General features: G+C 41.7%; 1 protein-coding gene across 2 annotated transcripts in view; it reads left to right on the forward strand.

The window, feature by feature from the left end:
- Nucleotides 1-24164, forward strand: part of LOC139410676 (mediator complex subunit 27) — a 97174-nt gene that overhangs the window by 59092 nt on the left and 13918 nt on the right. For both annotated transcript variants that reach the window (XR_011634529.1, XM_071156070.1), the window contains exon 5: nucleotides 20772-20879. Coding sequence is in view for 1 of the 2 variants with exons in the window: in XM_071156070.1 (XP_071012171.1) it covers nucleotides 20772-20879 (108 nt within the window). In the remaining variant the exon portion in view is untranslated. The remainder of the gene's footprint in view (nucleotides 1-20771; nucleotides 20880-24164) is intronic.

The following is a 24164-nucleotide window of genomic DNA, read 5'->3' on the forward strand; positions in this document are numbered from 1 at the left end:
GTTCTGTTGGACAGGTAACTCTCCATCCACGATATAGCAGGGAATATTTAACCATAACACATAAAGTACTTTTTTCCAGCAGCACATTTTGATCGATAATATCAAAAGCTACACTGACGTGTAACAAGACAGCTCCCACAATTTTCTTATTATCCATTTCTTTTAGCGAATCATCAGTCATTTGAGTAAGTGCCGTACATGTTTAGTGCCCTTCCCTATAAGCATGCTGAAAGTCTGTCAATTTGTTTACCGTGAAATACACTGAACAAAAATCTAAACACAACATTTAAAGAGTTGGTGCCATGTTTCATGAGCTGAAATTAAAGATCCCAGACATGTCCCATATGCACAACAGCTTATTTCGCTCAAATGTTGTGCACAAGTTAGTTTACATCCATGTTAGTGAGCATTTCTCCTTTGCCAAGATAATCCATCCACCTGACAGGTGTGGCATATCAAGAAGCTTAGTAAACAGCATGATCAGCACACAGGTGCACCTTGTGCTGGGGACAATAAAAGGCCACTCTAAAATGTGCAGTTTTGTTACACAACACAATGCCATAGATTTCTCACATTTTATAGGAGTGTGCAATTGGCATGCTAATTGCAGGAATGTCCACGAGCTGTTGCCAGAATTTAATGTTCATGTTTCTACTATAAGCTGCCTCCAACGTCGTTTTAGAGAATTTGGCAGTACGTCCAACCGGCCTCACAATCGCAGACCAAGTGTAACCACGCCAGCCCAGGACCTCCACATCCGTTTTCTTCACCTGCCGAATCGTCTGAGACCAGCCACCCAGACAGTTGATGCAACTGTGGGTTTGCCCAACCAAATAATTTCTGCACACTGTCAAACCGTCTCAGGGAAGCTCATCTGCTTGACCGTTGTCCTCACCAGGGTCTTGACCTGACTGCAGTTCGGTGTTGTAACCATCTTCAGTGGGAAAATGCTCACCTTCACTGGCCACTGGCATGCTGGAGAAGTGTGCTCTTCACTGATGAATCCTGGTTTCAGCTGTACCGGGAAGATGGCAGACATGGTGTTGTCTGGGCGAGTAGTTTGCTGAGGTCAATGTTGTGAACAGTGTGATGGGGTTATGTTATGGGCAGGCATAAGCTATGGCAATTTGAATGCACAGAGATCCTGAGGCCCATTGACATTCCATACATTCACTGCCATCACCTTATGTTTCAGCAAGATAATGCGCAGCCCACTGTCTCCAGGATCTGTACACAATTCCTGGAATCTGAAACTGTCGCAGTTCTACCATGGCCTGCATACTCACCAGATATGCCGTTGAGCATGTTTGGGATGCTCTGGATTGACGTGTACGACAGCGCGTTTCAGTTCCCACCAACTTCCAGCAACCACTCACAGCCATTGAAGAGGAATGGGACAACATTCCACAGGCCACAATCAACAGCCTGGTCAACTACGCAATGGAGATGTCATGCATGAGGCTAATGGTGATCACACCAGAAACTGACTGGCCCCTACATTTTTTTTAAAAGGTTTTTGTGGCCAACAGATGCATACCTGTATTCTCAGTCATGTGAAATCCATAGATTAGGGCCTAATTTATTTATTTAAATTGACTGATTTCCTTATATGAACAGTAACAGTAAAATATTTGAAGTTGTTGCATGTTGCGGTTATATTTTTGTTCAGTGTAGCATTGTATCTAGCTGACCAGTGGCTTCAACCATTTGTCTGTGTCTTTGCTCAATGATGCTAAGATCCCTTCATGCGCCAGTACTGTGTCCAACTCTAATCCATTTGGTGTGCGAAGACAGAAATTAGAGGATAGAGAAGGTAAGAGAAGCAGAAAGAGAGTGGCTGACGGGAGAGAAAGAGACGGGAAGATTACAAATACGCCATCCAAATGATGTATATACAGTGGGGCAAAAAAGTATTTAGTCAGCCACCGATTGTGCAAGTTCTCACACTTAAAAAGATGAGAGAGGCCTGTAATTTTCATCACCGGTACACTTCAACTATGAAAGACAAAATGAGAAAAAAAATCCAGAAATCACATTGTAGGATTTTTAATGAATTTATTTGCAAATTATGGTGGAAAATAAGTATTTGGTCACCTACAAACAAGCAAGATTTCTGGCTCTCACAGACCTGTAACTTCTTCTTTAAGAGGCTCCTCTGTCCTCCACTTGTTACCTGTATTAATGGCACCTGTTTGAACTTATCTGTATAGAAGACACCTGTCCACAACCTCAAACAGTCACACTCCAAACTCCACTATGGCCAAGACCAAAGAGCTGTCAAAGGACACTAGAAACAAAATTGCAGACCTGCACCAGGCTGGGAAGACTGAATCTGCAATAGGTAAGCAGCTTGGTTTGAAGAAATCAACTGTGGGAGCAATTATTAGGAAATGACCACTGATAATCTCCCTCGATCTGGGGTTCCACGCAAGATCTCACCCCGTGGGTTCAAAATGATCACAAGAACGGTGAGCAAAAATCCTAGAACCACACGGGGGGACCTAGTGAATGACCTGCAGAGAGCTGGGACCAAAGTAACAAAGCCTACCATCAGTAACACACTATGCCGCCAGGGACTGGCAGTGCCAGACATGTCCCCCTGCTTAAGCCAGTACATGTCCAGGCCCGTCTGAAGTTTGCTAGAAAGCATTTGGATGATCCAGAAGAAGATTGGGAGAATGTCATATGGTCAGATGAAACTAAAATATAACTTTTTGGTGGTAACTCAATGCTGAGTTGCATCCAAAGAACACCATACCTACTGTGAAGCATGGGGTGGAAACATCATGCTTTGGGGCTGTTTTTCTGCAAAGGGACCAGGACGACTGATCCATGTAAAGGAAAGAATGAATGGGGCCATGTATCGTGAAATTCTGAGCAAGGGCATTGGGCATTGAAGATGAAACGTGGCTGGGTCTTTCAGCATGACAATGATCCCAAACACATCGCCCGGGCAACGAAGGAGTGGCTTCGTAAGAAGCATTTCAAGGTCCTGGAGTGGCCTAGCCAGTCTCCAGATCTCAACACCATAGAAAATCTTTGGAGGGAGTTGAAAGTCCGTGTTGCCCAGCAACAGCCCCAAAATATCACTGCTCCAGAGGAGATCTGCATGGAGGAATGGGCCAAAATTCCAGCAACAGTGTGTGAAAACCTTGAAGACTTACAGAAAACGTTTGACCTCTGTCATTGCCAACAAAGTATTGAGAAACTTTTGTTATTGACCAAATACTTATTTTCCACCATAATTTGCAAATAAATTCATTAAAAATCCTACACAATTTTGTCTGTCATAGTTGAAGTGTACCTATGATGACAATTACAGGCCTCTCTCATCTTCTGACTAAATCCTTTTTTACCCCACTGTAAACCCTGGATTGCCAATATGCTGCCACCAGTCAGCCATATTGGCATTCCTCAGTAGGAACAGTCCTCCATAGGAATGAATGGAATTCAATGAAATTATTAAAGCACAAAATGTAAGAGGTTTTTGTTGTAGTGGGGACAGTAACATTAGAAGATTAAAAAAAGTGTACCTTAAGGAACATTTTTGTATGTATTCTTCTTTTTAATGTTTAGTGCAAGATAATTTAAAAGTATGCATTGTCTGTAATGATCATCGCAAAAACAATTCTAGACATAAATGCATTTCAAAAGCTTCCATAATTTGTTGTACAATTATGTGGAAGTGCCAAGATGGAGTCGCGGTTGCTTTAAAACAGCGCCCCCTTTCAGTCATCTAATGTATACATAAATCATGCTCCATCCCCACCAACAGGGGTTCACTGGCTCACAGATGGCCCAGTTGGCAGGCTAGCAGCCCAGCCAGATACAGTTCTACTCCCAGCCCTGTCCTCCATAGTACACCCAGGCCTCATTACCTCACCATCACCGTCACTGTCACAGCAGAGCTCGAAAGAACACAGTCATTTAAATACAAGCAACGCAAATGTCGGTTTCTTGCTCATGGATTTGTTAATGGACTGTTAGTTTTGTAACAATCACTGTGTGTGTGTGTTTGGCCACTGTTAAAGTTAATAATTTGTCCATCTCTTAAAGTGGGTTTTAAGGGATGGACCATCATTTTTGCGTCACCCCATCAGAATATAATGTACTTCATTGTACATTCAGATTTTTAAAGAGAGGTTAGCTTTCGAAAAGCCCAGAATGTACGAATTAACGATTTACAAAACTGAAGATCTTGCCTTTTGGGGTGGCGTGTCCTTGAAGGAATTTAGTGTAGAACATGACTGACAACTGGCAAGCGTGTGTTCTGCTAAGGGAAATCAATAGCATAGAGGAACAAAGTCTACCAGGCCACCATGGGTTTCGTCTGGTAACCTGTAATAGAAAATTAAAGGCCCTGCTTGTGCTGTGTTACTCGCTCTCTCCCTTTCTCTCTTTCTCTCCTCTCTCCCCATCCTCCCTTTCTTTCGTTTTCCCCTTCTCTCGCCCCCATTTTCTTTCTCTCTCGCCCCCATTTTCTTTCTCTCTCGCCCCCATTTTCTTTCTCTCTCGCCCCCATTTTCTTTCTCTCTCGCCCCCATTTTCTCTCTCTCTCGCCCCCATTTTCTCTCTCGCCCCCATTTTCTCTCTCTCTCACCCCCTTTTCTCTCTCTCTCGCTCATTCATCCACACTGTCTCTCGCGCTTTCTTTCTCACTCTCACGTTCCATGTTTGTAAACGGCGTCAGCAGCGAGATGGAATGCAGCGTTAATTGGGGCGGTTGATTGAGGTCAGAGGAAAGGCTCAGAGCGTGTACTCTCCTCCAGTGGCAGTCTACAGGCGTCCACAGGCTTCCCATCCGAAACTGTTCGAAGCATTTCATGCATATATTATGATGACATTTTGACATTTTTGCTCGGTTTGGTCTTGGGCAAGGGATTTTTTGGCTGTTCTAGAGGCAAGACTACGCCCCTTCGTCAGTAATTGGTCAACAGTAGGGATTCTACAATAGTGTTGTCATTCAACAATAGACAACTCGTTTTCATGGACATTTTTTCACTTGAGAAATATTACACCGAATATCTTAGTTACAGTACCTTCAGAAAGTACCTTTTCCACATTTTGTTGTGTTACAGCCTGAATTAGAAATTGATTAAATGTAGATTTTCTGACACTCGCCTACACACAATATGGCTGTCCCCGACAACATCAACAAATGTTAGTTGATAGAGAGTTGTCTGTTCCATCGCCCAATCAATTGGTCGAGATTTTACAATACAGTCAACTACATGTAGGCTACTGAGCTTGTTTGATGCTTTAAGCACTGCGACGACAAATGAAGACACAAATTACTAAAGAGGGGGAGCCAGAGATCAATATAGCCTAACCAGAAGAAAAAATCCTGTTCCCTACCCTCTTCCCCTTGCTTGCTGCTGCTGGCCTTCACAGATTCTGCCGTTAAGCTCCAGAAGGTGCGGGTAATGGGCTACACCATCAGTTGGCAACGTTTTCCTTTTGGTGTGCCATTTCTACATTTCTACTAAGTTATCGTACCATTTCTACTGACCTGCGTGCCAGTTATTTTAGGCGCAGTATTTGCAGCATACTGCAGTTATGCTGCACTTAACTGTAGTTATAATGCAATTATACTGCACTCTGACTACAGTATTTTTTCGTGATGGAAATTATACAAATCTAAAAGTAACTTCTGTTGCCATTGCCAATATTTAACAATAGCCTACATAAAGCCAACAAATAAAAACATTACAGCCCGCAAGTATAAAATATCCTGATTTTAAAATATCCTAATCATCACATTGGCTATGCGTGGCCAATCTGCAAGGAACTTGAAACATTGTATTAACTTGGTCTGGTGTGAAGCTTGTGCTAGCAAACTTACAACATTTGTATAAAATATTCTGGGCCCTCAGTTTCCTGTGCCAGTGAGCTCCAGACAGAAAGTCACTGCTGTAGGCTGTTTACGCAAGGGATAAGAAGGTAGGCCTATTTTATGAAGTTTCCACCAGATCAGAGCTTGACATTTTTTCCACTTTCATGCTGTAGTAATCGAAAGCGAGAGAGCTGTAAAGATTACATTGAGGAACTATTGTCATTCTCAATGGATGTAAAAACAGACTTTTTTTACTTGCTGTTTGAGGTAAAGAAAAAAATTACTTTGAGAAGCTCCACAATGATGATGAGTTAAGACAATCAGAAATAGTATCAGATACTCAAATGGGCACATTTTATAGGGCTACATTTGCACGCAGGCCAGGTAGACTAGTACTACTTCTATATGCATACTAAAGTGCGTGTCCTTACTCAAGATTGACAGGAGCGCTCCGAACAGAAGACAATTAATAAATTGACAATTCGTAAATGGAATAGGAAAGAAATTACACGTTTTTCTGACAAGTGTAGTCTAGGTTGTGCGCTCTGCAAACGTGTCCACTCCTACAATGACAACTTTAAAACTGTAACATTAATATATTGAATGCATTAACATAATTACCTTAACAAAACAAACATTGTAGATTAGAAATGATGGGAAACAACGGTAAATGTACTACTGGTGATACTGGTGTGCCCTCCCCTCAGCCTACCAATGGATTAGTCCACTGACAGGCATGAATCAGACAGGTGTCTCAAGTGCCATAATTCCTTTAAATAAATTTGCCACTTCTCAACTAAAAAAAACCTTAGGCTGTTGGTCGACCATCAACAAAACAATTGACTAAATGTGGTCAGCCCTAACACTCAGTACCCCATAGTGTTAAAGTGGACTCATGTTTATCTTTACAAATTAACCTTTCTAGCGCAGGGATTCCGCTAGCGGAACACCTCGACAACATTCCTCTGAAAAGGCAGTTCAATTCAAAAATATTTTGGGGAAATATGTAACTTTCACACATTAACAAGTCCAATACAGCAAATGAAAGATAAACATCTTGTTAATCTACCCATCGTGTCCGATTTCAAAAATGCTTTACAGCTAAAGCACAACATATGATTATGTTAGATCGCCGCCAAGTCTGAAAAAAATTCCAGCCAAAGATAGGAGTCACAAAAAGCAGAAATATAGCTAAAATTAATTACTAACCTTTGATGATTTTCATCAGATGACACTCATAGGACATCATGTTACACAATAGATGTATGTTTTGTTCGATAATGTGCATATTTATATCCAAAAATCTCAGTTTACATTGGCGCCTTACGTGCAGTAATGTTTTGATTCCAAAACATCCGGTGATTTTGCAGAAATACTAATAATAAATATTGATAAGAGATACTAGTGTTATTCACATAATTAAATATAGACTTCTCCTTAATGCAACAGTGTGTCAGATTTCAAAAAAGCATAATCTGAGAACGGCGCTCAGAGCCCAAAACAGCCAGAGGAATAGCCGCCATTTTGGAATCAACAAAGTTAGAAACAACACCATAACAATCCCCTAACCTTTGATGTTCTTCATCAGAAGGCACTCCCAGGAAACCCAGTTCGACAATGACTGATTTGTTCCATAATTTATGTCCAAATAGCCACTTGTTATTAGCGTGTTCAGCCCAGTAATCCATCTTCATGAGGCGCGAGCATTTCATCCAGACAAAAACTCAAAAAGTTCCGTTACAGTCCTTTAGAAACATGTCAAACGATGTATGTTTTTAACATAAAACATCAATAATGTTCCAACCGGAGAATTCCTTTGTCTTCAGAAAGAGCACTGGAACGCGAGGTAACTCTGTCGGTACCGCGCATCATGAGGCCAAGGCTCTCTGCCAGACCACTGACTCAGAGGTCTCATGAGCCCCTCCTTTATAGTAGACGGTCAAAAGACGGTTGAATTCTAAGAAGCCCTAGGAAGTGCAACCTCATCCATATCTCAATGTGTACTCGGTAGGCCAATCTTTGAAAAACTACAAAACTCAGATGTCCCTCTTCCTGGTTGGATTTTTCTCAGGTTTTCGCCTGCCATAGGAGTTATGTTATACTCAGACATCATTCAAACAGTTTTAGAAACTTCAGAGTGTTTTCTATCCAATACTAATAATAATATGCATATATTAGCATGTGGGACAGAGTAGGAGGCAGTTCACTCTGGGCACGCTATTCATCCAAAAGTGAAAATGCTGCCCCCTATCCCATTAATAAACAATTAAAAGCTGAAATGTCTTGAGTCAATAAGTATTCAACCCCTTTATGACAAGCCTAAATAACTTTAGGAGTAAAAATGTGCTTAACAAGTCCCATAAGTTGCATGGACTATAATAGTATTTAGATAGCCAGTACGAGGGTTTGCACTTAGGTTAGAATGAAAGGCGGCCGGTACGTGGAGGAGAAAATATCTGTAGAGTTCAAAAAGTACTCGCACTCAAAACCATGAAAAGGAATAACCCAAGGAGTCCGAGATGATGTAAAAAATTATGTCATTAGTTAAATCCATGCTCGAAAGAATACATAAAGTAAAAGTGCAAGGTGCTGAATAAAATGAAAAGGGAACAGAGCATACGTTTCGGCCTTATGTCTTCATCTGTGCTGTAGAAACAAATTAACAACACAAGTACTTAAGACGCACCTGCTGTGCGTAACAGGCGCAGGCAGATAGTTGATTAGAGACTGGCGAATCGGAAGTCAATGCATATTAACAAGGGATATATAGAAGAGTATCAAAAATTGACCATTCAAATGTCACATATAACTGGAAAGAGACAACAGTCTGGGCTATATAATATCAGAAGCAATAGATATGAAGTACTCAAGTAGGCGAAACATTTCTTTGTACAGCACTGTCGTAGGCATAAGGCCAAAACGTGTGCTCCGTTCCTATTTCATTTTGTTTATCACCTTGCATTTTCACTTTTTTAAATATTTTGAGCATGGATTCAATTAATTCTATATATTTTTTTCCATTGCGGCCTCCTTGGGTAATTCCTTTTTCATGCTTTGGGTGCGAGTACTTTTTGAATGATGTTCCAAAACATGCATATTGTTTGAAATAAGACACTAAAGTAAAACTGCAAAGAATGTGGCTACTTTGAATGCAAAGTATTATGTTTTGGGCAAAACCAACACAACACATCACTGAGTACCACTTCATATTTTCAAGAATGGTGGTGGCTGCATCATGTTATGGGAATGCTTGTCATCAGCAAGGACTAGGGAGTTTTTTAGGATGAAAAGAAACGGAATAAAGCTAAGCACATGCACAATCTTAAAGGGAAACCTGATTCAGTCTGCTTTCCAACAGACACTGGGAGACAAATTCACCTTTCAGCAGGACAATAATGTAAAACACAAGGCAAAATATATGCTGGAGCTGCTTACCAAGATGCCATTGAATGGTCCTGAGTGGCCTAGTTAAAGTTTTGACTTAAATCGGCTTGAAAATCTATGGCAAGATTTGAAAAAGTCTAGTAATGACCAACAATTGAGGTGCAAATCTCTTTAGACTTACCCAGAAATACTCACAGCTGTAATTGCTACCAAAGGTGATTCTAACCTGTATTGACTCAGGGGTATGAATACTGCATCTTGATAGTTATGTTTGATGATCCAAGTTGTTTGTTGCTTCTTTTGAAAGATTTGAGAGGAGCAGGGGTGTGCTGTACATGGGGGTCATTCATTTAATTTTAAAGTGACCTTGTTGGGGTATCGATCTAAATAAAAAATCCCACATCAAGGTGTGAACACCTGGGCCAAGGGGAGCTGGGCGGGCAGGCAGGCAGCGCTCCATGTGTGGAATATTGACCTGATATCCTCTGACTGGCTTAATTCTGAGGAGGAGAGACCCTCCAGGCGCTGAGGTCAGGACAGGGAGACCAACAAACATGGCCGTCATCAAAAGATATAGCCAGCCTCACCAAACCCTCAACAAGCAGGATCAGGTAGCAGACTGACTGGCAGCCAAGTGGGCAAATAAGTCCTGTTTTGGTGATTAAATAAATCAGTGATCCCTCCCACTGTTTTTTTTTAACCAGTTCAAAGAAGAAACAGATTCACTGTCAGCAATTCACTCCCCCTTGTGTCACACAGCAGCATTGTTGGATTTAATTGACTTTTTCTTCAGACCAAATGATTAACTGTCAAGAGGAAAGGTTATTGTTGTATTTTCTACCATTTGTTGCCCAGAGCCACACAACCTCAAAAAACTTGACATCATTCCTTATGGTGACATATCAGTGGGCTAATAGTTTGGGATGTTAAATTATGAGCCTCTACGTGTCTTTGACATGTTTGCTGTGAATAGGCTATAGGATGTGAAAATGGCAGTGCAATTTATTGCGAGGCTGACTTCCCTCTTTCTCTCACTATCTTGTTCTGTTCTCCATCTCAACTTGTCAGATTTATTTTTTTCCTCTCGGGACCATGGAGGACGTCAGTCACATCCAGACCCACTTGTTGCTTGGAAACTGTTACTTTTTTTAATCGTGTCTCCAATTTGTTGTGTGCTCTGCTCTCTACAGTATGCGATCTGCTGCCCACTCTCTCGCTAAATAAAACGGCCCACCATCTGTGAGCCTATGCTGCAGCCACGGACAGAAATGCACTTTTCCTTTTCCTAATTAACCACACTAGGCCAGCTCATCGGGGTCCAAAGTGGAGCTCTGTTCTGCCCACTGAGTCATACTTTTATTCTTGGTGTCAGGAGAGCACTTTGTAAACGTAGGAAGTATAGCTGCCTAGGTAGGGAGTCTGCTAGTCTCATTTGTATAATATGTAATAGTAGTGTGTCAGTCATTTCAAACACATTTTGAAACATTCAGAAAATATTAAGTAGAGAGTACCTGAGTGTAGAGAGAAGTCTTAGACTCTATGCTTGGGCTTATTGTAGTTAGATTATGTTGGACATATTCCCGTCAACATTTGTTCAGGAAGGAGACCCAGATCAATTCCTCATGTAAGCGTACGTGCACCTGTGCGTCTGTGTGTGAGCGCACTGCTAGGCTTTCGTCTGTCCCATTTTTTTGGATAGACGGAGCCATTAGTTGATGTTTGTATTTTAGCACCTCGTTCGTGTAGGTTATGTTGTACTTTGGAACTCCACACACTCACTCTGTTTGGACCTCCACAGAGAGAAGGCATCATGGACTATAACAAGGTGATTCACAATCTGCTCCCACAAATGTATCAACTGAGGCTTTTAGGAATGACAAATTGTCTAAAGTAGAGCCCGGGTCTACATTCCAAGCCACATGTTCTATTGATACCGTTATATTCCTTTGAGACTGGAGAAATCTGCAGGTCTCAAATGAAAGATTACTTTATTACTTTAATATATTATATAACGTAAGTAGCCTAGTACTTAGCCTAGTACTTTATTTAAATATAGTTGATGTCAATCCGCCTTGGAAAAGAAAACCGAGAGGAATCCAATTGTTTACAGTACCGGTACAATCTCCAGTGCACTCGGAAAGTATTCAGACAGCTTGACTTTTTCCAAATTTTGTTATGTTACAGCCTTATTCTAAAATTGATTTAATATTTTTCACCTCACCAATCTACGCACAATACCCCATAATGACAAAGCAAAAATGTTTTTTCAACTTTGCAAATGTATAAAATAAAAAAAACGGAAATATCACATTTGCTTAAGTATTCAGACCCTTTACTCAGTACTTTGTTGAAGCACGTTTGGCAGTGATTACAGCCTAGAGTCTTGGTGTTGGGGTAAATGGGGCGGCAGGTAGCCTAGTGGTTAGAGCGTTGGAATAGCCTAGTGGTTAGAGCGTTGGAATAGTTGCAAGATCGAATCCCCGAGCTGACAAGGTACAAATCTGTCGTTTTGCCCCTGAACAAAGCAGTTAACCCACTGTTACTAGGCCATCGTTGAAAATAAGAATTTGTTCTTAACTGACTTGCGTAGTTAAAGGTTAAGGAAGAAAATGCATAAGGCATTCAGTTGTACAACTGACTAGGTATCCCCCTTTCCCTATCTTGGGTATGACGCTACAAGCTTGGGTAGCTACAAGCTACGCTACAAGCACACCTGTATTTGGGGAGTATACATTCTTCTCTGAAGATCCTCTCAATCTTTGTCAGGTTAGATGGGGAACGTCGCTGCACAGCTATTTTCAGGTCTCTGCAGGGAATTTCGATCAGGTTAAAGTGCGGGCTCTGGCTGGGCCACTCAAGGACATTCAGAGACTTGTCCCGAAGCCACTCCTGCGTTGTCTTGGCTGTGTGCTTGGGGTCATTATCCTGTTGGAAGGTGAACTTTTGCCACAGTCCGAGGTCCTGAGCGCTCTGGAGCAGGTTTTCATCAAGGATCTCACTGTACTTTGTCTGCGATCCTGACTAGTCTCCCAGTTCTTGCCTCTGAAAAACATTCCCACAGCATGATGCTGCCGCCATCATTTAATTTTTTATTATTTTCACCTTTTTTTAACCAGGTAGGATAGTTGAGAACAAGTTCTCATTTACAACTGCGACCTGGCCAAGATAAAGCAAAGCAGTGCGACACAAACAACACAGAGAGACACATGGGATAAACAAGCGTACAGTCAATGACACAATAGGGGGGAAAAAGTCTATATACAGTGTGTGCAAATGACATGAGGTAAGGCAATAAATAGGCCTTAGTAGCAAAGTAATTACAATTTAGCAGATTAACACTGGAGTGATAGATGAGCAGATGATGGTGTGTAAGTAGTGATACTGGTGTGCAAAAGAGCAGAAAAGTAAATAAAAACAGTATGGGGATGAGGTAGGTTGATTGGGTGGGCTATTTACAGATGGACTATGTACAGCTGGAGCAATCGGTTAGCTGCTCAGATAGCTGATGTTTAAAGTTAGTTAGGGAAATGTAAGTCTCCAGCTTCAGCGATTTTTGCAATTCATTCCAGTCACTGACAGCAGAGAACTGGAAGGAAAGGCGGCCAAAGGAGGTGTTGGTTTTGGGGATGACCAGTGAGATATACAGTGGGGCAAAAAAGTATTTAGTCAGCCACCAATTGTGCAAGTTCTCCCACTTAAAAAGATGAGAGAGGCCTGTAATTTTCATCATAGGTACACTTCAACTATGACAGACAAAATGAGAAAAAAAAATCCAGAAAATCACATTGTAGTGGAATTATGGTGGAAAATAAGTATTTGGTCACCTACAAACAAGCAAGATTTCTGGCTCTCACAGACCTGTAACTTCTTCTTTAAGAGGCTCCTCTGTCCTCCACCTGTATTAATGGCACCTGTTTGAACTTGTTATCAGTATAAAAGACACCTGTCCACAACCTCAAACAGTCACACTTCAAACTCCACTATGGCCAAGACCAAAGAGCTGTCAAAGGACACCAGAAACAAAATTGTAGACCTGCACCAGGCTGGGAAGACTGAATCTGCAATAGGTAAGCAGCTTGGTTTGAAGAAATCAACTGTGGGAGCAATTATTAGGAAATGGAAGACATACAAGACCACTGACAATCCCCCTCGATCTGGGGCTCCACGCAAGATCTCACCCCGTGGGGTCAAAATGATCACAAGAACGGTGAGCAAAAATCCCAGAACCACACGGGGGACCTAGTGAATGACCTGCAGAGAGCTGGGACCGAAGTAACAAAGCCTACCATCAGTAACACACTACGCCGCCAGGGACTCAAATCCTGCAGTGCCAGGCCCGTCTGAAGTTTGCTAGAGAGCATTTGGATGATCCAGAAGAAGATTGGGAGAATGTCATATGGTCAGATGAAACAAAAATATAACTTTTTGGTAAAAACTCAACACGTCGTTTTTGGAGGACAAAGAATGCTGAGTTGCATCCAAAGAACACCATACCTACTGTGAAGCATGGGGGTGGAAACATCATGCTTTGGGGCTGTTTTTCTGCAAAGGGACCAGGACGACTGATCTGTGTAAAGGAAAGAATGAATGGGGCCATGTATCGTGAGATTTTGAGTGAAAACCTCCTTCCATCAGCAAGGGCATTGAAGATGAAACGTGGCTGGGTCTTTCAGCATGACAATGATCCCAAACACACCGCCCGGGCAACGAAGGAAGAAGCATTTCAAGGTCCTGGAGTGGCCTAGCCAGTCTACAGATCTCAACCCCATAGAAAATCTTTGGAGGGAGTTGAAAGTCTGTGTTGCCCTGCAACAGCCCCAAAGCATCACTGCTCTAGAGGAGATCTGCATGGAGGAATGGGCCAAAATACCAGCAACAGTGTGTGAAAACCTTGTGAAGACTTACAGAAAACATTTGACAAAGGGTATATAACAAAGTATTGAGAAACTTTTGTTATTGACCAAATACTTATTTTCCACCATAATTTGCAAATAAATTCATTAAAAATCCTACAATGTGATTTTCTGGATTTTTTTTCTCATTTTGTCTGTCATAGTTGAAGTGTACCTACAGTGCCTTGCGAAAGTATTCGGCCCCCTTGAACTTTGCGACCTTTTGCCACATTTCAGGCTTCAAACATAAAGATATAAAACTGTATTTTTTTGTGAAGAATCAACAACAAGTGGGACACAATCATGAAGTGGAACGACATTTATTGGATATTTCAAACTTTTTTGACAAATCAAAAACTGAAAAATTGGGCGTGCAAAATTATTCAGCCCCCTTATTCAGCCCCCTTCGTCACCTTTTGCTGCGATTACAGCTGTAAGTCGCTTGGGGTATGTCTCTATCAGTTTTGCACATCGAGAGACTGAAATTTTTTTCCATTCCTCCTTGCAAAACAGCTCGAGCTCAGTGAGGTTGGATGGAGAGCATTTGTGAACAGCAGTTTTCAGTTCTTTCCACAGATTCTCGATTGGATTCAGGTCTGGACTTTGACTTGGCCATTCTAACACCTGGATATGTTTATTTTTGAACCATTCCATTGTAGATTTTGCTTTATGTTTTGGATCATTGTCTTGTTGGAAGACAAATCTCCGTCCCAGTCTCAGGTCTTTTGCAGACTCCATCAGGTTTTCTTCCAGAATGGTCCTGTATTTGGCTCCATCCATCTTCCCATCAATTTTTTTTTTTTTTGTGAATTTTTACCCCTTTTTCTCCCCAATTTCGTGGTATCCAATTGTTGTAGTAGCTACTATATTGTCTCATCGCTACAACTCCCGTACGGGCTCGGGAGAGACGAAGGTTGAAAGTCATGCGTCCTCCGATACACAAGCCGCACTGCTTCTTAACACAGCACGCATCCAACCCGGAAGCCAGCCGCACCAATGCGCCGGAGGAAACACTGTGCACCTGGCCACCTTGGTTAGGGCACACTGCGCCCAGCCCGCCACAGGAGTCGCTGGTGCGCGATGAGACAAGGACACCCCTACCGACCAAGCCCTCCCTAACCCGGGCGACGCTAGGCCAATTGTGCATCGCCCCACGGACCTCCCGGTCGCGGCCGGTTACGACAGAGCCTGGGCGCGAACCCAGGAACTCTGATGGCACAGCTGGCGCTGCAGTACAGCGCCCTTAACCACTGCGCCACCCGGGAGGCCCCCTTCCCATCAATTTTAACCATCTTCCCTGTCCCTGCTTTAAAAAAGCAGGCCCAAACCATGATGCTGCCACCACCATGTTTGACAGTGGGGATGGTGTGTTCAGCTGTGTTGCTTTTACGCCAAACATAACGTTTTGCATTGTTGCCAAAAAGTTCAATTTTGGTTTCATCTGACCAGAGCACCTTCTTCCACATGTTTGGTGTGTCTCCCAGGTGGCTTGTGGCAAACTTTAAACAACACTTTTTATGGATATCTTTAAGAAATGGCTTTCTTCTTGCCACTCTTCCATAAAGGCCAGATTTGTGCAATATACGACTGATTGTTGTCCTATGGACAGAGTCTCCCACCTCAGCTGTAGATCTCTGCAGTTCATCCAGAGTGATCATGGGCCTCTTGGCTGCATCTCTGATCAGTCTTCTCCTTGTATGAGCTGAAAGTTTAGAGGGACGCCCAGGTCTTGGTAGATTTGCAGTGGTCTGATACTCCTTCCATTTCAATATTATCGCTTGCACAGTGCTCCTTGGGATGTTTAAAGCTTGGGAAATCTTTTTGTATCCAAATCCGGCTTTAAACTTCTTCACAACAGTATCTCGGACCTGCCTGGTGTGTTCCTTGTTCTTCATGATGCTCTCTGCGCTTTTAACGGACCTCTGAGACTATCACAGTGCAGGTGCATTTATACGGAGACTTGATTACACACAGGTGGATTGTATTTATCATCATTAGTCATTTAGGTCAACATTGGATCATTCAGAGATCCTCACTGAACTTCTGGAGAGAGTTTGCTGCACTGAAAGTAAAAGGGCTGAATAATTTTGCACGCCCAATTTTTCAGTTTTTGATTTGTTAAAAAAGTTTGAAATATCCAATAAATGTCGTTCCACTTCATGATTGTGTCCCACTTGTTGTTGATTCTTCACAAAAAAATACAGTTTTATATCTTTATGTTTGAAGCCTGAAATGTGGCAAAAGGTTGCAAAGTTCAAGGGGGCCGAATACTTTCGCAAGGCACTGTATGATGAAAATTACAGGCCTCTCTCATCTTTTTAAGTCGGAGAACTTGCACAATTGGTGGCTGACTAAATACTTTTTTGCCCCAAGGTCTGATAGTCCTTGAGGTGCCTGTTGGCCAACTCCAAGTGGGCTGTCATGTGCCTTTTACTGAGACAATTCCTTCGACCTCATGGCTTGGTATTTGCTCTGACATGCATCAACTGTGGGACTTTATGTACAGTACCAGTCAATAGTTTGGACACACCTACTCATTCAAGAGTATTTTCTTTATTTTTACTATTTTCTACATTGTAGAAAAGTGGTGAAGACATCAAAACTATGAAATATCATATGGAATCATGTAGTAACCAAAAGTGTTAAACATATCAAAATATATTTTATATTTGAGATTCTTCAAAGTAGTCACTCTCTGCCTTGATGACAGCTTTGCGCGCTCTTGCTTTGCACATGCATTCTTTGCACATGCATTCTCTCAACCAGCTTCACCTAGAATGCTTTTCCAACAGTCTTGAAGGATTTCCCACATATTCTGAGCACTTGTTGGCTGCTTTTCCTTCACTCTGCGGTCCAACTCATCCCAAACCATCTCAATTGGGTTGAGGTTGGGTGATTGTGGAGGCCAGGTCATCTGATGCAGCACTCCATCACTCTTCTTCTTGGTCATATCGCCCTTACACACCTGGAGGTGTGTTGAGTCATTGTCCTGTTGAAAAACAAATGATAGTCCCACTAAGCGCAAACTAGACAGGATGGGGTATCGCTGCGGAATACTGTGGTAGCAATGCTGGTTAAGTGTGCCTTAAATTCTAAATAAATCACTGAAAGTGTCACCAGCAATGCACCACCACCTCCATGCTTCACGGTGGGAACCACGCATGCGGAGATGATCCGTTTACCTACTCTGCATCTCACAAAGACATGGCTGTTGGAACCAAAAATCTCAAATTTGGACTCATCAGACCAATGGACAGATTTCCACCATTCTAATATCCATTGCTTGTGTTTCTTGGCCCAAGCAAGTCTCTTCTTATTATTGGTGTCCTTTAGTAGTGGTTTCTTTGCAGCTAACAGACCATGAAGGTCTCCTCTGATCAGTTGATGTTGATGTGTCTGGTACTTGAACTCTTTGAAACATTTTATTTGGGCTGCTATCTGAAGTGCAGTTAACTCTAATAACATTATCGTCTGCAGCTAATAACATTATCGTCTGCAGCAGAGACAACTCTGGGTTTTCCTTTCTTGTGGCGGTCCTCATGAGAGCCATTTTCACCATAGCGCTTGATGGTTTTTGCAACTGCACTTGAAGAACGTTTTATAGTTCTTGAAATTGTTTAACACTATTTTCTGTTTACTACATGATGTATGTGTTATTTCATAGTTTTGATGTCTTCACTATTGTAGAAAAAAGAGAAGAAAAAAAACCTGGAATGAGTAGGTGTCCAAACTTTTAACTAGTACTGTATGTAAATAAGGTATTTCTGTTATTTATTTTAAATATATTTGCAAAAATGTCTAAACCTGTTTTTGCTTTGTCATTATTGGTTATTGTGTGTGGATAGATGAGGGGGGGAAAGCTCATTTAATCCATTTTAGAATAAGGCTTTAACATAACAAAATGTGGAAAAGAGGAAGGAGTCTGAATACTTTTTGAATGCACTATATATCAAATCAAATGTATTTATAAAGCCCTTCTTACATCAGCTGATATCGCAAAGTGCTGTACAGAAACCCAGCCTCAAACCCCAAACAGCAGGCAATGCAGGTGTAGAAGCATGCCAGGGACTCCATATTGACTTGTGAGGTACATAAACTTCTGACAACTTTGATTCGGTGTGAATTGTCCATGTAATGATGATGATTGATTTGTTGTCCATTATAAACTTTCTTGCAGAATAATTTATAAATACTGAAAAGGCTACTAAAACTACAGAAAGGCTCTTAAAATGGAGGATTGATTTGGATTTGCTGTAGCTGAAGTGAGGTTGGTGACTGTTTGTCAGACATGGGAGAAGTCAGTACTCAGTCATTCGGTCAATGTGTACTTGAGCCTCATGTCCTGGGCCTGGCCAGGGTAAAGCAGAGCAGAGAGCCAGGGCCCTGCCTTTATAAAAGGCCTGTCGTCAGTAATGTATTCTCCCTTTGAGCACCTGTCTTGGCAAGTAGCGAGCAGGCCGCCGGAGAGGTTTGACAGCCTTAGAGCCGCCCTGACACAGCCCAACCGCTAAAGACTGGAAAATGTGTGTTGCTGAGGAACCCTCATGAAATATGAATGGATGCTCCTGCGTTTTCTAGACATGTTTAATCACGTCAGAGGATTTTCTAGTCCACGCTTGAACTTAAAGGGGCCTTCCAGGTCTGCAGTATTCAATTGTTTCAAAATGTATTTTGGTTTGTCATCTCTCTGAAGGACTTTTTGAGAGACGTGTGTGTACTTCTCTGAGTAGTGGTTCTGGGTTGATCTACAGTTTATCCTACTTTGACTGGCCATGCAGCAAGACTTTCCTCCTCTCATCATACTGCATAAATACTGCATTTACCTAGTTAGCCTTGAACTGTTTTGGAACCATCACTGTCTTTTACTAATCTGTGCTAACACTTAACAGGAGTACGTTTCTCTCCTTTCTACACTGTAAGTGCACTCGATGGGTTCAGGCGCTCCTTGAAATTTGTTTGCTGATCACCTCTCCAATTAGCTGGTTACAAGAGCTGTGGAAGTGACCAGCCTTTTACAGAAGCATCTTAGGCCATCTAACAGGCCGTCTTCTGTGGAGAAACAAATGATTTTCAATGGTGATATTTTCTCCATTAATGGATTTATTCATTTATGCATGGAGGGTTGTTAGATTCTCTGTCACTGGACTTAATACGTATCCTTTTGTTTTTTATTTTGGTGTGCAGAACAATCCATCAAGTCAAATGCTTTTGAAGTGTTTTCCTCACTGCACAAATTCAAATACCGAGCACAGTAAGATGACCATTTTCTCTCATAGCTTAGAGCTTACTAATCCACTGAACTGAAACACTGATCAGTTTTCATTGTATTTAGAGCTAGAAAAACATCCAACTGGTCGAATATTTAATAAGAAACAATTTAATGAGCCATCTGAAATGACCATTGCAGATGTCTTGGGGGCACTTCATTTTACGGTACTTCTTCCACAATGTTTGTATGATATTAACAGGAAATTATCTGGCAACAAATTGATATGTTAGAATTCAACACAATTGGTAACTACTGTAACGGGTACTGTACCCGTGAAACGGTTTAATTATTTAATTGGTTAGCTTATTACTGTGTAATTAACATGTTACCATGTAAGCCTACCATAAGGCTTTCACAGACTCAAACAATATCAACACAATGTTCTCAGCTTGGGGGATGCCTGATGAAGACAATTTAGTTGTGAACATAGTTTTTTTGTAGATATAGCCAGCCTAATGTCGAGGTAAATGGCTGGTAACATTCGTAAAAAAGACTGCCTCTGATTATTTAGGTCTTTAATTTATTGAAAAATGAATTTCAAAATGTGTAGGCCTACTTAGTATATTTTGTAACATGCAACATCTTTTGAAACATCTTTCTTTTCTTTTGAAACAACTTTGCATGAACTGTTGCTCAGTTCATGCAAAGTTGTTCTGCTAAGTCTGCCATTGAATCCAACTGGCTTGTTTAAACAAAGGTTTTCTCAGTCCTGAAAGCCCTCCCAAATATTGTGCTCTCCCTGTCAGTCTGGGACGGTTTTCCCTCCCATTCACCAGCTGAGCCGGATCGCTGACTTGGAGGAATAATTCCGACTGGGTAGAGCAGCCGATAAGCACCGCTATTTTGTTCTAGGGACGCTGCTGCTGTTGGAACAGCTTTGACAAATGAAGCAAGGTTTTTTCTCCCTCTTATCATGCTCCCCCTCTAACCCTTTCTCTCCCTCCTCTCTCTTTCTCTCTCCCTTTTTCTCCATCTTTCCCTCTCTCTCTCCCTCCCTCTCTCTCTGGTACCTAAAGAGGTACATTTCGGCTGTTTCTTTCTTATCCCCTGCTCTTACACAGAGATAGTCAAAGCCCTTTGTAAGCTTTACTCAGCCTTGAAAGATCAAGGTCAATATCTAACAGGGCACACTTTGCAACTCAGTAATTATGTATGTCAAGCGTGTGTCAGATGAAAAGAGGTGTCTGCTCTTTTCCAAGGTTAATTCACTGGAAAGTACAATAAGCCTATTGGGCCATCCAGTGGAGAGCACTGTAGGTTAACCTTCGCCTCAAGGGGAGAGACAAGGGGAAGAAGTCTATGCACATTTCTTTGACATGGCAGTTGGTTAGGAGAGGATTGAACAAGGCTTCATTTGTCGTTGTCTTTTCATCTCTGCTGTCTCTTCCTTTAGGTGACGTTGGGGAAGGTGCTGAAAGCCATCGTGGTGATGAGAAGCTTGTTCATAGACCGGACCATCGTGAGAGGATTCAGCGAGAATGTGTATTCCGAGGATGGCAAGGTATTGTGTTCAGGGTTAAAAGGGAGGTTAGTGCCCAAACAGTTGGATTGGGTTGTACTGCATGAGATGGCGAGGTGCGACCCTCTCTCCATTGAAAAAATATGCATACGGTATTACTTCACATAAGGTATTACATTACAAAAGGTATTACTTTTACACTCAGGTCAAGAGACGTCATACTAGGCATATTATCTGTTCACATCCCAGGAGACTTCAGTCGAAAGGTCTTCACGGGTCCCAAAAATGTTGATCCATTCTGTAATGGATCCGTGGCTTTCCCACATGACCCAATATGCATCCCGGAGCCAACTAGGTAAAAAACCTGTCGATGTGCCCTTGAGCAAGGGCACGTAACCCTAAATGCTCCCTTAAGTCACTCTGAAAAGGAGTGTCTGCTAAATAACTCAAATGTAAAAAAAAATCTATATATGTAAAATAAAAAAAATGAAAGTCCATTAAAAAAACTTTTTTAAGAGAGACCCGTTCTGAATGTACTCGAGGACAGTTAGACCCGTTCCAAAAAGGCCTGTGGAAAAACAGACCTGTGCCGGTTCGGATTAGAGAGACCCATTCACTTCCGAGAGTAGAAAAAGAGAGAGAGAAACCTGCTAGCGCCATCAAATGATGTCAATTAGCATTTCAGAAGCTTCTAAAGCCATGCCATCATTTTATGGAATTTTCCAAGCTGTTTAAAGGCACAGTCAACTTAGTGTATGTAAACTTATGACCCACTAGAATTGTGATACGGCTAATTATAAGTGAAATAATCTGTCTGTAAACAATTGTTGGAAAAATGATTTGTCATGCACAAAGTAGATGTCCTAACCTACTTGCCAAAACTATAGTTCGTTAACAATACATTTGTGGAGTGGTTGAAAAACAAGTTTTAATGACTCCAACCTACATGTATGTAAACTATAACAAATTATTTAAAAAACTATTGTGTTTATATGTGTAGGATAATTCAAAACTTTATAGCCTATTGTTTTATGGTGTTTACTTTCTTAAAACAATAATTGACCACCTCCCGGTTCAGCTGTCAGAAATGTTTGCGCTAAATGCATCAAGACATTGCATACATATAGGCCTAGGAGTCCACTGTATGATATTCTTCAAAATCTTTTTAAAAGAAGTTTGGTCCTAGCCCTAGAGAGACCGAGATATGCCGGCGCCATGTTCCCAACACCAACTTGCATTCTTTATCCTTGTCTGATAGGCTACTACTGCTATACAGATAGGCCTACATAAAGCTAATTTGTCACATTTTTATCAGAATATTTTTGGGAAAGATAAACATTATATTGTTAGATTAAAGGAGTAACTCTGGTAGGCCTTAAACATTCTTCCTCAAGTTAAACTGTTGGAGCCAGTTGGAGTGCCGGTGTGCACTGCCTTCATAGGCAGCAGGTAACCTAGTGGTTAGAACGTTGGGTCAGTAACCGAAAGGTTGCCTCGATCGAATCACCGAGCTGACAAGGTAGAAATATTTTATGCCCCTGAACAAGGCAGTTAACCCACTGTTCCCCGGTAGGCCGTCATTGTAAATAATAATTTGTTCTTAACTGACTTGCCTCGTTAAATAATGCTTAAATAAAAAAAAAATATATATATAGCCATACCACACCAGACCTTGACGAATGATTCTTAACTGTATTAGGGTAATATAGGGTAATATCAAAAGTAAGGCATCTTTGTTTATACAGAAAATACAAACAGGTTATTGCATCATTAAATAAAGTTTTGCTTCTCGCCCCTCCTTTTCATGGTTTTAGTGTGAGTGCGAGTAGCCTACCGGCAACACAACATTAGAGTTGGAACTCAATTTGGCCAAAGAAAATGTCTCAACAGAATGAAACAAAACATTTGTTGCATATTTAAAAAACTGGTTTAAACCTTCACAAAGGTTAACAGGCTTAGGCCTATATTGCAGCCATTACCAACAAAGGTGGGTTCCTACCGCAGGCCTTAAAAACATGAACTGGCGCACATCCAGAAAAATAAGTTTGTGTGGCGGTGCTGACTAACGGAAAATAAACTATAAACTATCAAAATAGAGTCGCACTCTCCATATATAAACTCCCAGTAATTTATTGGGTATTTACCAATGTTTCGACATAACTGCCGCCTTCAGTGATGGCCTACCCAACAAATGACTGCAATAAGTTATTTATTTTACAACAGGCTTACTTTTAATCTTAAATTAAAAAGACAGATGGAACTTAATTTAGCCAACAAAAATGTCGCAGCAAGAACAAAAACACTTTGAGCATATTTAAAGAACTGGCTTAGATTTTTAAATAGGCCAATAATAATAATGATGAGAAACCAAATTAAAATAAATAAATAAAAGTTAGAAAATTGCATCAAACCTGAATAGCGAGTTGCATATAGTCCATTTTGCCACGCCAACCTTCTCGTCTTTGTTCACTCACAGATTTTCCCCTTGTCGGTTTATTTTCACTATACACTTTCTCCTCTAGCTTTCGTTTTACTTCATTAAAAATGTCCTCCATCTTGTGCCATCAGAGTCCTGGGTTCGCGCCCAGGCTCTGTCGTAACCGGCCGCGACCGGGAGGTCCGTGGGGCGACGCACAATTGGCCTAGCGTCGCCCGGGTTAGGGAGGGCTTGGTCGGTAGGGGTGTCCTTGTCTCATCGCGCACCAGCGACTCCTGTGGCGGGCTGGGCGCAGTGTACGCTATAGCCAAGGTGGCCAGGTGCACGGTGTTTCCTCCGGCGCATTGGTGCGGCTGGCTTCCGGGTTGGATGTGCGCTGTGTTAAAGAAGCAGCGGCTTGGTTGGTTGTGTATCGGAGGACGCATGACTTTCAACCTTCGTCTCTCCCGAGCCCGTACGTGAGTTGTAGCGATGAGACAAGATAGTAGCTACTACAACAATTGGATACTACGAAATTGGGGAGAAAAAGGGGTAAAATTCAAAATAAAAATAAAAAAGTCCTCCATCTTTGCAATCAACAGCCGCAGACACGTGTGAGGCGAGTGGCCAGAACCAGTTTCAGCTGGACATAAGCTTTACGTTTTTTTGAGTTGCTATTGGCTGACATAGAAAGCAAGTTCACACAATTGTCATCACCTCACACATTAAATTAAGAGGCCTGTTCCAGTCAGTAAATCAATTTTAATTGCACATACCCGAGACCTGTGGCAAATATACAAAAGTATGTGGGCACACCTTCAAATTAGGGGATTCGGCTATTTCAGCCACCCTCGTTGCTGACAGGTGTATAAAATCGAGCACACAGCCATGCAATCTCCATGGACAAACAT

The sequence above is a fragment of the Oncorhynchus clarkii genome, chromosome 6, assembly GCF_045791955.1.
Source record: "Oncorhynchus clarkii lewisi isolate Uvic-CL-2024 chromosome 6, UVic_Ocla_1.0, whole genome shotgun sequence".
Classification (NCBI taxonomy): Eukaryota; Metazoa; Chordata; class Actinopteri; order Salmoniformes; family Salmonidae; genus Oncorhynchus; species Oncorhynchus clarkii.